The sequence below is a fragment of the Aythya fuligula genome, chromosome 1, assembly GCF_009819795.1.
Source record: "Aythya fuligula isolate bAytFul2 chromosome 1, bAytFul2.pri, whole genome shotgun sequence".
NCBI classification, from domain to species: Eukaryota; Metazoa; Chordata; class Aves; order Anseriformes; family Anatidae; genus Aythya; species Aythya fuligula.
The window spans coordinates 83904935-83918191 of NC_045559.1; the positions used below are offsets into that span (position 1 = coordinate 83904935).

The window sequence follows — 13257 nt, forward strand, 5'->3', positions numbered from 1 at the left end:
GACCAACCAGAGCAGTGCAGACCACCACCACTGCACTACAGACCACTAAGAATAGGGCAGTCCCTAACTAAGGTTGTGTCCACAGGTTGGTCTCAAAACTTAATAACTTACTGAAAAACAGTGCTCTTGAGCTTTGCGTTTAGCCAAGCAGAAGAACCTTAAGATAATGCATCAGAAATACTCCCTGCATCACAGTGCTCCCCTCTCCAGTGGCTGCTGTGCCATGCTGACCCTTGGTCTCAGCAATCGGTGCAAAGCCAAAGTACAAACACACCTTATTTTAATACCTGACTGCTGGGACAGTCACCAAAGGCCAGCACAAATACATGAAGCCTAGCTGTGTCTGTCTACTGCAACTCAAGAGGAGTGCATGCTTACTGCAGTGAGTCAAGATGAGAGCAGTAAAAATGGCCATGTGCCTAGGAAGAAACATTAAAAGACGTTTAGATGTAGAGCTTAGGGAAATGGTTTAGTGGGGACTGTTAGCGTTAGGTCAGAGGTTGGACTCGATGACCTTGAGGTCTCTTCCAACCTAGAAAATTCTGTGATTCTGTGATTACCAATGAGAAGCAAGTCATGGTTATTCAGGCTGGAGAGGGGATGGGGGAGGATATCATAGCACTGAAATAAAAGCTGCCTGTGGTGGACAGAAGAAGAAGTAACAGGCTCCAGTTATATGAAGTCTAGTGGAGTTCTGGAACAGATTCCCTGCAGGGACTCTGGAATTCAGCCCTGATTTTCTATGGAGAGTCCCCCTTACTGTGGTAGGAAAAGTGATGCTTTCTGGGGCAGAAGCTTGGGACTTTAGTAGTATAAATATGGTGACTTTGCAGCTTTCCAGATGGATTTTTACATGCTGAGGATTGCTATGGATTCTTATCTTTTCCCCTTTTGTATTTTTTTTTTTCATGAAATAAAAAGTGTTATCTGCCTTTTCTAAAAGAGTTTTGTCAAATAAATCTGATTTGATTATCTGACTTGCTTATTAGAAATAAATGGTGTGAAGGATTTTTAGAGAACATTTAACTTAATGCCACATGTGCCAGCTTGAAAAAGTTAGCATTAGTGTATTTGAAGAAATGAGTGGCAGGCTGATCTCAAAGCTGACGAATAAATGTGAAAGCTGATGTTAAACATGAAAACACCATCTGATGAGGACAGTACCAGTGTTTCTCTGCAACGACTATTTCCTGGACTAACCGATCCAGAACCAAATAAAACTGCATTTGCTAAGAAGTGCAAATCTCATAAAGACTGCAAAGTCATCAGTAATGATGAGGACAGGGGTATGAAGAGCAATAGGGATTGCTTGGTAACCTGCACATATTCAAACAAAGCATGGCTTTAAGTTCAGCCAGATACAATATCAAGTGTCTAGGAACAAAACGTAGGGTGTACATATCTACTGAGTGTGCTGGAAAGCATTGACACTGACAAGGATTTGGAGGTCATGGTGGATAAGCCACTGCACAGGCGAAGGGATAATGTATGTAACACTGTGATAAAAAGGGACATGCAATCTTTGGTGTAGAAGGAAAAAAGAAAAGTGGGAAGAAGTTGGGAGACAATTCCTGGCTGGGAACTAATGTTATAATTCAGTGGAAAGAAAGGTAGAATAATGTGTTGGCTAGAGAATATGCCTGAGAATGAAAGCTCACTTTGCATAGTTAATCAAAAAGATCAAGAGCTAAACCCTCATGGCCTATATTATCTTGCTGAGTAAAGAATATGTGTTAGCTGCGTGTCACTCAGCCTTGATAGATTCCTGTAACTGAGGTTTCCATGTTTTTATAGTGCAACTTTGGGAAACACTTCATTCAGGTGACTCCGATTTTTCTACTGTAATTGAACATTCATCCCTTTTTATGGAATGTAATGAGATAAGCAGAATACAGTTCTTTCCCATCCACCTTCTTAATATAATTAATTGTTTTATAGGTTTTTATGTCCCTACTCCGTGCTTCTCACAGTGAATAGAGCCAGTCATTTCATTTCTCTTCTATTGGGAGGTTTTCCAGGTCCTTAATCGTTTCTTTAAAAACAAGTCTGCACAGAATATTCCAGATGCAGCCACATGATACAATTATCTAAAGGTATTATAATTTTTTCCACATTACCCTTTCTCTTGTTAAACATGCATCCTAGTGTTTTGCTCATTCACTTGGCCTGAGCTATATGTTGAGCAAGGGCCACAGCAACACAGAGAATTGATACTCGGAGCACTGTATGCAGCTGTTTTGTACAAGGATTAAATAACTTTCTAATTTACACAATGATAAGTTTCAGCTGCCACACAAGCCGGAGAGCCTGATACCACAACTGGTAACACAGATGTCTGGTGTGGTGGGCACTAGTGGTCCACAAACTTTATTCCCATTTCTTACTGGTGTAGCCAAGTGCATCAGCAAGCCTCTGCAGGTCTGTGGTCATCACAGTCACTGTGTTGCCCTACCAACAAGGAGAATGTCATTTCTGTCAGTGAACCCTCCTGACCTGAGCACCAAACCTCTCTTTTGGAGCATGCAATGCAGAAGTCATCACAGGTTTACTAGAACAAGCACCACGTTTGACACAGTCAGAGCAGAGCTGCAGCCAGTCTGTATAAAAGTGCCCCCAGACAAAACCTTACAGATGATCAGAAAACAGCAGTTTAGGAGAGGCTGACCTTCTGGAGAATGATGTCACCCGCTCTGCAGTCTACTACTTATTACTAGGGAAAAAGGGGGCTTGGGATTATTGAATACACATGGCAATGAGATGTGGGGAAAGCCAAGAATCTATTAAAGTCTTTAATTGGAATATATTTTCAAAATTTAGATTGAACCTCATCCAGATTCTCATTATTAAAAATACGTGGCTCAGTTTCTTGATTTTAACAGGGAACATTAAAAAAAAAAAAAAAAAAAAGAGAGAGAGAGAGAGAGAGAAAGAATGGGAAAAAATAGGAGTTCCGGTAACTCTGGGTTGTGTCACTTTCCAAGAGTAAAAAGAGCCATTGCTGGCTCCTATATGATATACAGTTTCCCACAGGATGTTGAGATGAGCAGATCACTGTCTGTGACTATAAGTTTTGCCAGGACATAGAGACTAGATAGACACTGTGACAATACTAGAACAGTGATCAGTATCCAATCCTTCCTATGAAAGCTGATGACTTGAGCAAAAACTAAAAATAAAAGTTCTGGTGAGAAGAATTGCATCCTAAGTAGGACTTCAGGACAAGTATGAGAGTCATATAATGTGTTATATTGGCAGATTTACAGAACATAAAATTTAACTTCTCCATTAAAACACTGTTTTGATACATGTACACCAAATCCACAAGAGTCAAACATCTTAGCTCCAATTGCTGAACTCTCAAAGCAGCTTTTCTTTCAAGTGGGGTTTCCTCACTTGCCTTTGCTGATGCCCTTCTACCGCTTGCTTTCAGTACATTCAATCTGTTCTCCATCAAGTTGAGCATCTCCATTGATCTTATCTTGAAGATCTCAGGTAGGTAGGCCACCCATTAGGCAGTCTGTAAAATCATTAATGGCTGTTAAGCTTAGCATATAAAGCTTGAAATATGTCTAATAGGGCAGAGCAGAGGCAAAGAGGGGTGTGCTCCTCTGTCATAGGAGAGCTCTTGATGTCTCTGGTAGGATACGGCAGCACATGTGTACAAACTGGCATTTGAGCACAGCTCCTACTGTCTTCCTCTGAGAGAGAACATTGTAATGCTGCAGTCTCATGCCAACAAGGATACACGCAAAAGGCTCCCTCTCCTCCATGTGGAAGAGGTTCACTTCACCTATTTGCTTCTGGAAAACAACAGTATTTTCTTGTAGTAGTGGTCAGTTTGGACAGACCTTAAGGCTGCATGATGTATTAGCAGATGGTAGACATAATCTGAGCTGATGTTGCTGCTTTTCCAGCTTCTCTGTCTATAAACATTACCCTATTTCTGCAGGCTTCGCCACTGTCTTGCCAACATTTGTCTGTACTGCTTGTTACTCATTTCTCCTTTGGTATATTGTTCTTGTTTGGCATAGTGTTCAGAGAGCTGCCCTGATTGCACCCATCTGCAAACAATACCACAAATGCACAAACGTGTTGGTGTAAAGTGGAGGTAAGCCTGAGTCCTCCAGAACTTGACATCAGAGGCACTTCAAGGCATAAAGATCTTTTTGGCTTTGTCTGAGACCCCAGATCCCCAAAATAGTGTCTCCTAAGAGAGTGGAACTGCTGATGTCAAAGGAAGCTGAAGAACCCATGAATGCATCTGTTTGGCCACTTGCCTCCTGACTGCAGCAGCCATCAGTTCTTTCAGCAGTGCCACCAAGACAATCTGGATGCTTCTTCCTTTTTGAAATCAATTGTGAATGGTCTAGGCTATTGGCAGGGGTCAGATGTATGGGTTTGGTCTCAATTATCTTCCTGATTCTTTTGACCTTGAAGAAGAGATTGAAAACAGCAGTTGTTGCCAGAGTTATTGGGATGGAGTGCTGGTTTTTGCTGCATACTTCACATGGCTAGTATATTGCCTCATTTAAACAAAACAACAGGGAACAAATGGTTCCAGCTCCATCTTGGTAGAAATGCAGACAGTTTTTCTTTAGGGAAAGGGTGTTTCTGGTGCTCCAAGATCTCATTTTTCACAGTGAAAATAAATTAAAATACCTTCCCAGCTGTGCCATGAGTGTCTGTGAGTCAAAGACTGTGCTACTCCATGATGACGTGAAAAGAGCCTGAAGCAATCTCTTATTCCAGGGAGGCTTTTACCCTGAAGCCTAATTATTGATGCCTAAATCTCTATTATTCTATGAATGTTGATCAGATTTCACATGAAACTAAGGAAGGCAAAGGTAATTTGAAGGTTTGCACCATTTCTTCAGAGTGGCATGTTATTTTGTTAAAAGTAGAATATGGTATGTGCTCTGAACTTGACACAATGCCATGGCACTTTTTACTCTATTTTTCTACAGAAAATTTGATCCACTATGCTTCCAGGGTTTTATTGTTTTTTACCATTTTTTTTTTTAATTTTTTTATTTATTTATTGTCTAATGTGCTGGAGCTTCCAAGGCCTATGTTGGACCAAAGTGGACTCCACCAAGAATGGAGGAAGAAGTTCTCAGTTCAGTTTACTTTTGTTACCAACAAAGGAATCGCCATGATGTCGGTTAATATCAGCTGCAAAGTTGCAGCATATTCTGCAATGTTCTTTGCTACTGTAGTGATTTTCTGAAAGGTGTGTGTCATAAGGAGTCCTTTTCATCATCCTTTTTAATTCAATGACATTTTCTGGGGTAGCTTCCATTCTGTGACTCACATATTAATGTCTGTGCTCAGATGATAGTTGTACAGGTGAGAGACAGTGCTTGTTTATCACTGGTGAGCAATTTTCTCTGCTAAACTGCGGGGCTCATCATTCTCCAGTCCTGATTTGTCTATATCTGAAGAAGAGAAACAGGAAATATTTCTGTAGGAACTGATGTTTAATTCACAAAAATGGTGTGTATGCTGTTCTAAAGCTGTCTACGCACAAGACAAAGTCACATCCAACAAGTCTTCTGAGACTGTGTGGAGCAGACCCCACAAACTATATTTATATGAGAAACCATTGTGCTAAAGTTAGCCTGTGGGGACTTGGAAGGGGATGTTGTCTCTCTTGGGAAAACCCTCTTGGTGCTCTGGATATAAATGTGAATTGAAAACAGAAATCCTGGATTGTAACTTTTCATAGTGTTTGTCCACATTAGAAAAAAGTGTTGCTTTTCACCATTAGATCTTGAAAGTATTTTATTTTGGAGAATGTCTGAGTCAAGTCCTATCTCTAACTTGCTGACTGGTCAGTTTGTATTGCAGAATCCATAACAGCTAAAGAGAAGTAAAATATAATTCTCAGTTGTTCTAGATTTACCATTAATTCCAGTGATTCCCATAATTTGAGGCAAATTTATTAAAAAAAAATCCTTCTCTATGATTTACTGAACTTTTTTTTTTTTTTTACTGAAGTTTCCTTTCATTCCTGTCTTTTGTCCCATATAATACATATTTTCCCCTTTAATTCTATTGCTGTAACCATTCTTTCTGTGAGTTATATCTCAAAGAAGTACAAAGCAGTCTTTATATTTCCCCTACCAACACAACAATTTAACATGCGATTGCTTTTGGGTCTCATTTGAGCCTCTTAAAGATTTTACCAGCAGTTTCATAATTTGATAATTGGCCAAAGGCTCTAGAGAGAAAAAAGGCAGCTACACTGTGAAGACAGAAATGGCTCTCCTTCCCCTGGAAGAGGGAATTTTTCAGTCCTTGATACTGGGAAAAAATGACAGGAGACTGCAGCATGTTATGTACTTGGTGGCCCTGCCATTCCTCAGTGAGAGACCTAGGAGGAGACATCAAAGTTGTTAGTTTTCCAAAGTGGTTACAGGAGAACTCAGAAAGTTTAGTGGTGGCATAAGAAGGAGGACTTTTCAGTCCTTCTAAGGCTTTTAGATTGGAGCTCAGGGAAGACAGAAATGGGAGGAAGACCTCAGAGTGTCAGTTATGCTTGCAAGGCAAAAGTTGTCAGAAAATGTGGAAGCAGGAGTGGCATCTGATTTGGTGGTGTTTAGACACCTGGAGATGCAAGTAGGCATCAACCAGGACTGAGGAATGTGATGCATGAAACAGGACTAAATCCAGGCTAGTGCGAGGCCTGGATCTTAAAGGACATGAGATCAGTTGATTTATAGTAGCTCCCTCTGGCCTCATAATCTATCAGTCTGTCAGATCACCTGGCAATCTGCACAATCTCTCCTTTATAACAATCTCAGATTTCCATCTTTGGACAAAAAACTTCATTTTTATTCTTCCACCAAAGGTACAGGAACTTGGAAGATGGAGAGAAAGATTTGTAAGCTATACTTAGAGTGCACACACACGAGTACACAGAATGGGAAAGGAATTTTACTTCTTTGTTCAAATTCATTTTCCTGCATGCATACCACCACATTAATTTACTGCTGTGTCCAAGAGTAGAACATTGTGAAAACCCATGAAGAGTTGGGTTCTCCTATGCTTTAGAAAAACACTTTATGTATATGTACATGTCCAGACATTTCAGGAGTAACTTAGGGTACATCTACATGGGCAGGCTCCCCTGTCTGTGCTCCATGCTGGCCAGACACATGCCAGCTCCCAGCCAGCTCCATTTGGAAAGCTGGAGAGCCGTATTAGCATGGCTCTGTGCCCAAGTGAATATAAGCTGCCTCTCAGGAGGGCTTATTAGCTCAAGCAAAGTGCCAGGAGGAGAACTGCAAGCCAAATAAATGACTAGTAGCTCCAGCCCCTATCCTGTACCATCAGGTGCTCAGGCACATGCCTATCACATGGTGAAGATACCAGTAGGTCAAGTGTGTGTCAGAGAAGGGGCTGTGGTTCCTCTAAGGCAGCACTGATGGCTCCCAACTGTCTGGCCTTCAGGCTATGCCGTGCTCACATTTGGGGGGAAGAAGATGTTGGGGCTGAGGCTGTGTGCCAAACACTGTCCCGCTGGGCTGAGTAGTCTCCAGGCTTTAAGCTGGCCATGCTGAACCTGTCACCCACATCTGTAGACCTGCTAGGCTAAAGTAGCTCATACATGGAAGCATGCTGAGCTGTTTAAGAAGCATTTGCACTCAGAGAGAGAATCACTTTGTACATGTACTTTGTAAAATCCTAAAGACAAAGCATCTTGGGGTTCCCACCCTTGTTAGAAAGTTATGGCACAGGCTCTGAGAAACCTCAGCCACACCTGTCCTTACAGAGACAGGGAATGCTGAATTATGTCTGTCTGAGTCCAACTGTACCAACAGCTGGAGGCAGCTGATGCAGTCAGATAATGGCAGTGATCAAGTTGGAGTAGGGGACTGAGAGGCTAACTCAGCTGAGATGAGCAGCAGCCAGGTGTTGCATAGCTCCCTGCGAGTGGTGCTAAAAGGAAAGCTCTTTACCCAATGTTTAGATTTAAGAGTTGTTCATAGAAGGCAGGCTAAACTGACCGGGTTCACTTGTTCTTCTAACTGTCTGGGCATGTGTGCAGTTACCTGCAATCAGCTGAAGGGCAGTGATTTTTCAAACTACTCTAAAGCTCTTCTGTGCAGTTGCCTGATGAGACTCTGCTGCTGTACAGGGCATGGCCTTGATGTAGCTTCAGCTTGTGCTTGCTCACCTCCAGTGCACTAGGTAAGGACTTCATGGACTGAGAGTCCCTGAAGGGAGGAAGCTCTGCAGATGATAATAGGAACTGATGTCTGGAAATATTAGCAAGGAAAGTACACTGTGGTGGAGTCCAAAGTATGGTTTATATGCACCTTTCAGACAAAGGAGGTTGGGGGTCAATTGACTAGTGTGGTGTCATTCATATGAGAAATCCCAGATAATTTTCCATGAGCAATTGCTTCAGACTTCCTTGGCATTGATGCTCTCCTTTTTACCTCCCTCTTGCCAGAACTAAAATAGACTTCATAATGAAACTCCTTATGTAGGGGCACACATTCTCTTCTGCCGACCCTGTTGCAGTTTTGACTACCCATAGCAGAGAGACAGGGAAAAAGGCTAAAGGAGGTACTCTCTTAACCTACCACAACAAAATTAATCAGAGATTATCTGTCAGAGACTTTAAATTAATCAGGGAATTGTACCTTTTATAATCCATACACAATTAGAAACACACAAAACATCTTCGGACTCTGGAGTTATAATGCAGTAGCAGGCTTGAGCATTTCAGCATTGTCAAGAAGAGAATATAGAGAATTCATGATGATATTTGAAATTTGAAAATTTCTTCTTAATTCTACCAGAGATTTGACACAATGTTTCTCTTTTAGTCTTCTGATGTAAAAGGCAAAAGAGTCAGCAATAAGTATTCATCCCCGTGACTGGTAATGGGAGTGACTACTTTTGACTTAGGAGCACAGAAACTTGCATTTTCTTGATGCTACCTGTGTCACTGCAGCCAGTCCAGGCTGTGCTTACCCAAGGCTGCCTTTCTTCTTTTTTACGGCTTTTGTTTCAAAAAAAAAAAAAAAAAAAAAAAAGAGAGAGAGAGAGAGAGAGAGAGAGAGAAAGAGAGAAAGAGAGAAAGAGAGAAAGAGAGAAAGAGAGAAAGAAAGAAAGAAAGAAAGAAAGAAAGAAAGAAAGAAAGAAAGATCATTAATTTCTCAAAGCTACATTTTCACCCTAATGACCCATTAAGTTTTATCTTAGAAGTGTTAGAAAGAATCAGATATAATTGTCATCACCATATAGTGACACAGAACCTGTCCTTCTAGTGTCCATCCCAACCATCACCCCATCTCCTTTCATCACATAGCATTGTTCTCAGTTCCTCCCCATTTTGCATCAGACCTAGACTGGTCTCAAAATCCTGCTTTGCATCCACAAGACAACCCAAGATAAAGTTGCCCCTTACTTTGGACCATCAATGTGCAATTTCTGCCTTGGTTAAATTCCAGTCACCCACTCTTTTCTAAACCCTTAGTCTCTCACCTGTCATCCTCTAGGCTTTCCAAAATGCTGCCTTACCAGTTGTTTTCCTAGTTACACTCATACTACTGATCCACTAGTCAACTCACTTCACCAGAACCTCTTTGCTCCTTTTACAAGAATCTTCAGTGTTAGTTGCTGTAATGCAGAAATGGAAGCTCATACAAAGAGAATCATTCAACTGAAAAGAAAAAAGAAAAAAGAAAAAAAAAAAAAAGTTTTACACCAGAAAGCATCATTCCCTTAAGCAGAGAACTGATTTTCCTGGTTGACCAGAGAAACTTTCTCTAACTCATAATCTTGGCTGTAATAATCTCTTCTCAAATTCAGAATTGTGACATCATCTTCTTCATATCACATACTTTCCATGTTACTGGCGGTATTACATACTATTGTTTTCCCCAAGTAAGAACATGTGAATGTCCCTGCTGTGCAAAATAATTAACTTTACCATTTGTAACAATAATGTATTTTTATATATATATAGAAACCACAGACAAGCATATACATCAATATTTTGTTAACATCAGTGATACATCATATGGAATCCATTTTAAAGTTAAAACATGAGTGAAAATCCTGACACATCCCCTTCATTGGCTCCGTGGAACAGGCTATAGCTTGAAACCGTGTCCATTCATTTTAGTGTTACTTCTGGCTTAAATCAGTACCACAGCATCACGAGCCATCCAAGAAAGCTGTTGAACAGTGTAGAAGTCCAACATGTTTTCAGTCACTTCCTGCCACAAGCCCCCAGAGCAGATGATAAAGCATGTTTGTAGTGGGGCCATACAGTCTGCTGACTGGTGGTCTTCCTGGAGACCAGGAGAGGAGACAAGGCAGATCTCTTGACTGATGGAGTTGTACTTCCTTGCAGATTTCCCCCCTGCTTGCAATGCTCTGTGGCTTGCTTGCTTTCCTCTCCTATTTTACAAGGAAAGAAAACCCCATTGAAAAGCAAAATCATAACAAAAAAAGCAGCAGGAAAGACCAAGGGATGCTATTAATAAAATGAAGGCCCTTGCCAAGAGAGCCTGAGTTTTCCAGCGGCCATTTTACCACCCTTGTTTCTTTATTAAACTAAGCTGTTTCTTAATGAGACTGTCTTGTTTTGCACATGTGATCCCAGGCTCTGAACATACTCCCATGTGTTTTGTTTTGCAGGAGGCAGCACAGGCACCTCCCCAACAACCTCCAGCACAGGGACTCCGTCACCCTCTGCTTCCTCTCACCTTCTCTCTCCATCCTGCTCCCCTCCAGCCTTTCATCTGGCCCCAAACACTTTCAACGTTGGCTGCCGGGAGAGTCAGCTCTGCAACCTCAACCTCTCCGACTACCCCCCGTGTGCCCGAAGCAACATGGCTGCCCTGCAGAGCTACCCGGGCCTCGGTGACAGCAGCTACAACCGGCTGCAGAGCGGCACTGCTTCTGCCTCACAGCCCTCCGAAACCTTCATGCCTCAGAGGACTCCATCTTTGATCTCAGGAATGCCGACTCCTTCTTCCTTGCCTAGCAACAGCAAGATGGAGGCCTATGGCAGCCAGCTGGGGTCCTTCCCCAGCTCCCAGTTTCAGTATGTCATGCAAGCAGGCAACCCTGCGTCCACCTCCTCCTCCTCACACATGTTTGGTGGCAGCCACATGCAGCAGAGCTCCTACAACGCCTTCTCCCTGCACAATCCCTACAACCTCTATGGATACAATTTCCCGGCTTCCCCAAGGCTGGCGGCAAGCCCAGAGAAACTCACCACTTCCCAAAGCACTTTACTCTGCTCTTCCCCGTCTGGGGGGGCTTTCGGAGAGAGGCAATACCTTTCAACAGGGATGGAGCATGGGATGCACATGATCAGCCCCCCCTCTGGCAACCAACAGACAGCCAATGCCTGCGACAACAGACAGTACGGTGCTGTTCAGGGCTCCTCATCACAGATGTCTGTGCACATGGTCTAACAAGCTGTGCCTCTCCTTGGCATTGAAGGCAGCTGGACCTTCATTATTTCCATGGGTATACCCACCCCAGTACCTTTTTGCCTTCAAACTTATAGAGGAACTAATGTTGTAATAATAAATAAGAACACAACCATCTAGATATGCACCACCAAACCTTGTGGAAAGCTTCCACTGACAGCCATTGCAGCTTGTTGTAACCCAGGGCCTATGGAGCTGCCATCAAGTGTCTGCTCTTCCTGGACATTGCAGAGAGAAGGGCATGACTTCGTGAGAAGCTGGAGTGAAGCAACCAAATATACAGTTTATGCATTAACTCTCAGCTAGTGTGAGCTCTTGGTGTGGAGGGAGCTGTGTCCTCGTGTTGCTTTCTCTGGGTGTTGAACAAAGGCAGTCTCCCAAGATTTTGCCCTCTCAAAGCAGCACTGCTCATGAGGGGCCAAAGCTTTAAAGGCCTTTCCCTTCCCGAACTGTTCCGCACTGCTGGAGCCGCTCAGCCTGTTTCTGAAGCCATCAGTGGCCTGTGACCCCTTCTCCTACTGTAGCACAGGATTGGCACTGCTGAACTGGAGCTTCTCTTCCCAAAAAGGTTTCTGTATTTTTGTGACAGCTGGTTTCTTTGTGAGGGTCAAGCCTACCAGCACTCAGCCTGCAGACAGAGATGAGAGAGAGAGGAGAGAGAAAAGTTGTAACTTCTAAGTGAACCTCAGACATAAGCAGAGTTGGAAGCTTCACACAAGCATCTTTGGAAAGATGCACAGGGGGAGAGAGAGCTCAGCTCTTGTTGACATTACCCAAAGGGATGCATCCAAACCAAAAGAATGACAGCCTCTGTTGGAAACATGTGTCCTCTAGCACTCAATTCAATGGGAGGAAATTCTCCAGACTGAGCTCACAGGGAAGAGCAATGAGAAACGAGAGCTCTGCTCTACAGCAGTACAGCTGGCCTCCCTTACCTTGCATGCAAGAGTTGCCATAGAAAACCATTAGCATTTCAGTAACAATGAGGTTGAGTATTCTCCAACCTCCTGCCTGCCATGTGACCTCTGTTTAACCAAATAGAAAATAGATCACCTTTCGACAACTTTCTTTTCTGTTTTTTTTTTTTTTTTTTCTTTCATTTTTTTTCTTCAAATCCTTTAAAAATAAGAAAACAATTGTAGCTTGGTGCAAGCTATGCATTTAAGTTGTGTGAAAATGCAAATACCAAGTAACAGAATACAGATATTATTGAGATTTGTTGTGAGGTGTTGTAGATAAATGTATTTATATGCCTAGTGGGGGAGTCAATATTATGAATATAAAAGAGGGCAATAAAAATGGTATGTAAAATATGTATGAAGAAAAAGGTGTATAAAGATTTGCCCTATGCACGGAACTCTGTTTCTAAGTGCCAAGCACAGAATGCGCTAAATAAATCTTTGCAATTATTCCCTTTGTGTTTTTTCCTTTTTTTTTTTTTTTTTATTTTTCTTTTCCCTTTTTAATTTTTTTTCCTAACAATGAGGCTTCCTTGATGGTCTTCTAAAGACAGACATTTTCAAAGTACTGCCATGCATGTTTACATCATAGAGGAAATGGTACAAAATTATGAAGTCTAGGTACAACACTTAAAGAGAGCACAAGCATGTACATGGATGTGTGTTTGGGAAGTTGTAAGCCGACCACTCAGGAGGAGTGTGAGCAGTCAGAAATACTGCTTGGCAGCTACCAGCCCAGAAATCTGTTTACTGGGAAGATTTCACTAAAGCTATGATACGTTACACAACTGAAACCCCCGATACAGTTCACAATCAGACTTCTTTTTTTTTAAAAA

General features: G+C 42.1%; 1 protein-coding gene across 1 annotated transcript in view; it reads left to right on the top strand.

Annotated features, from left to right (window-relative positions):
- Nucleotides 1-11661, top strand: part of TBX15 (T-box transcription factor 15) — a 96222-nt gene extending 84561 nt beyond the window's left edge. The window contains exon 8 of the mRNA XM_032201564.1: nucleotides 10660-11661. Coding sequence (XP_032057455.1) covers nucleotides 10660-11444 — 785 coding nt within the window. The 3' untranslated portion in view covers nucleotides 11445-11661. The remainder of the gene's footprint in view (nucleotides 1-10659) is intronic.
- Nucleotides 11662-13257: the final 1596 nt, after the last annotated feature.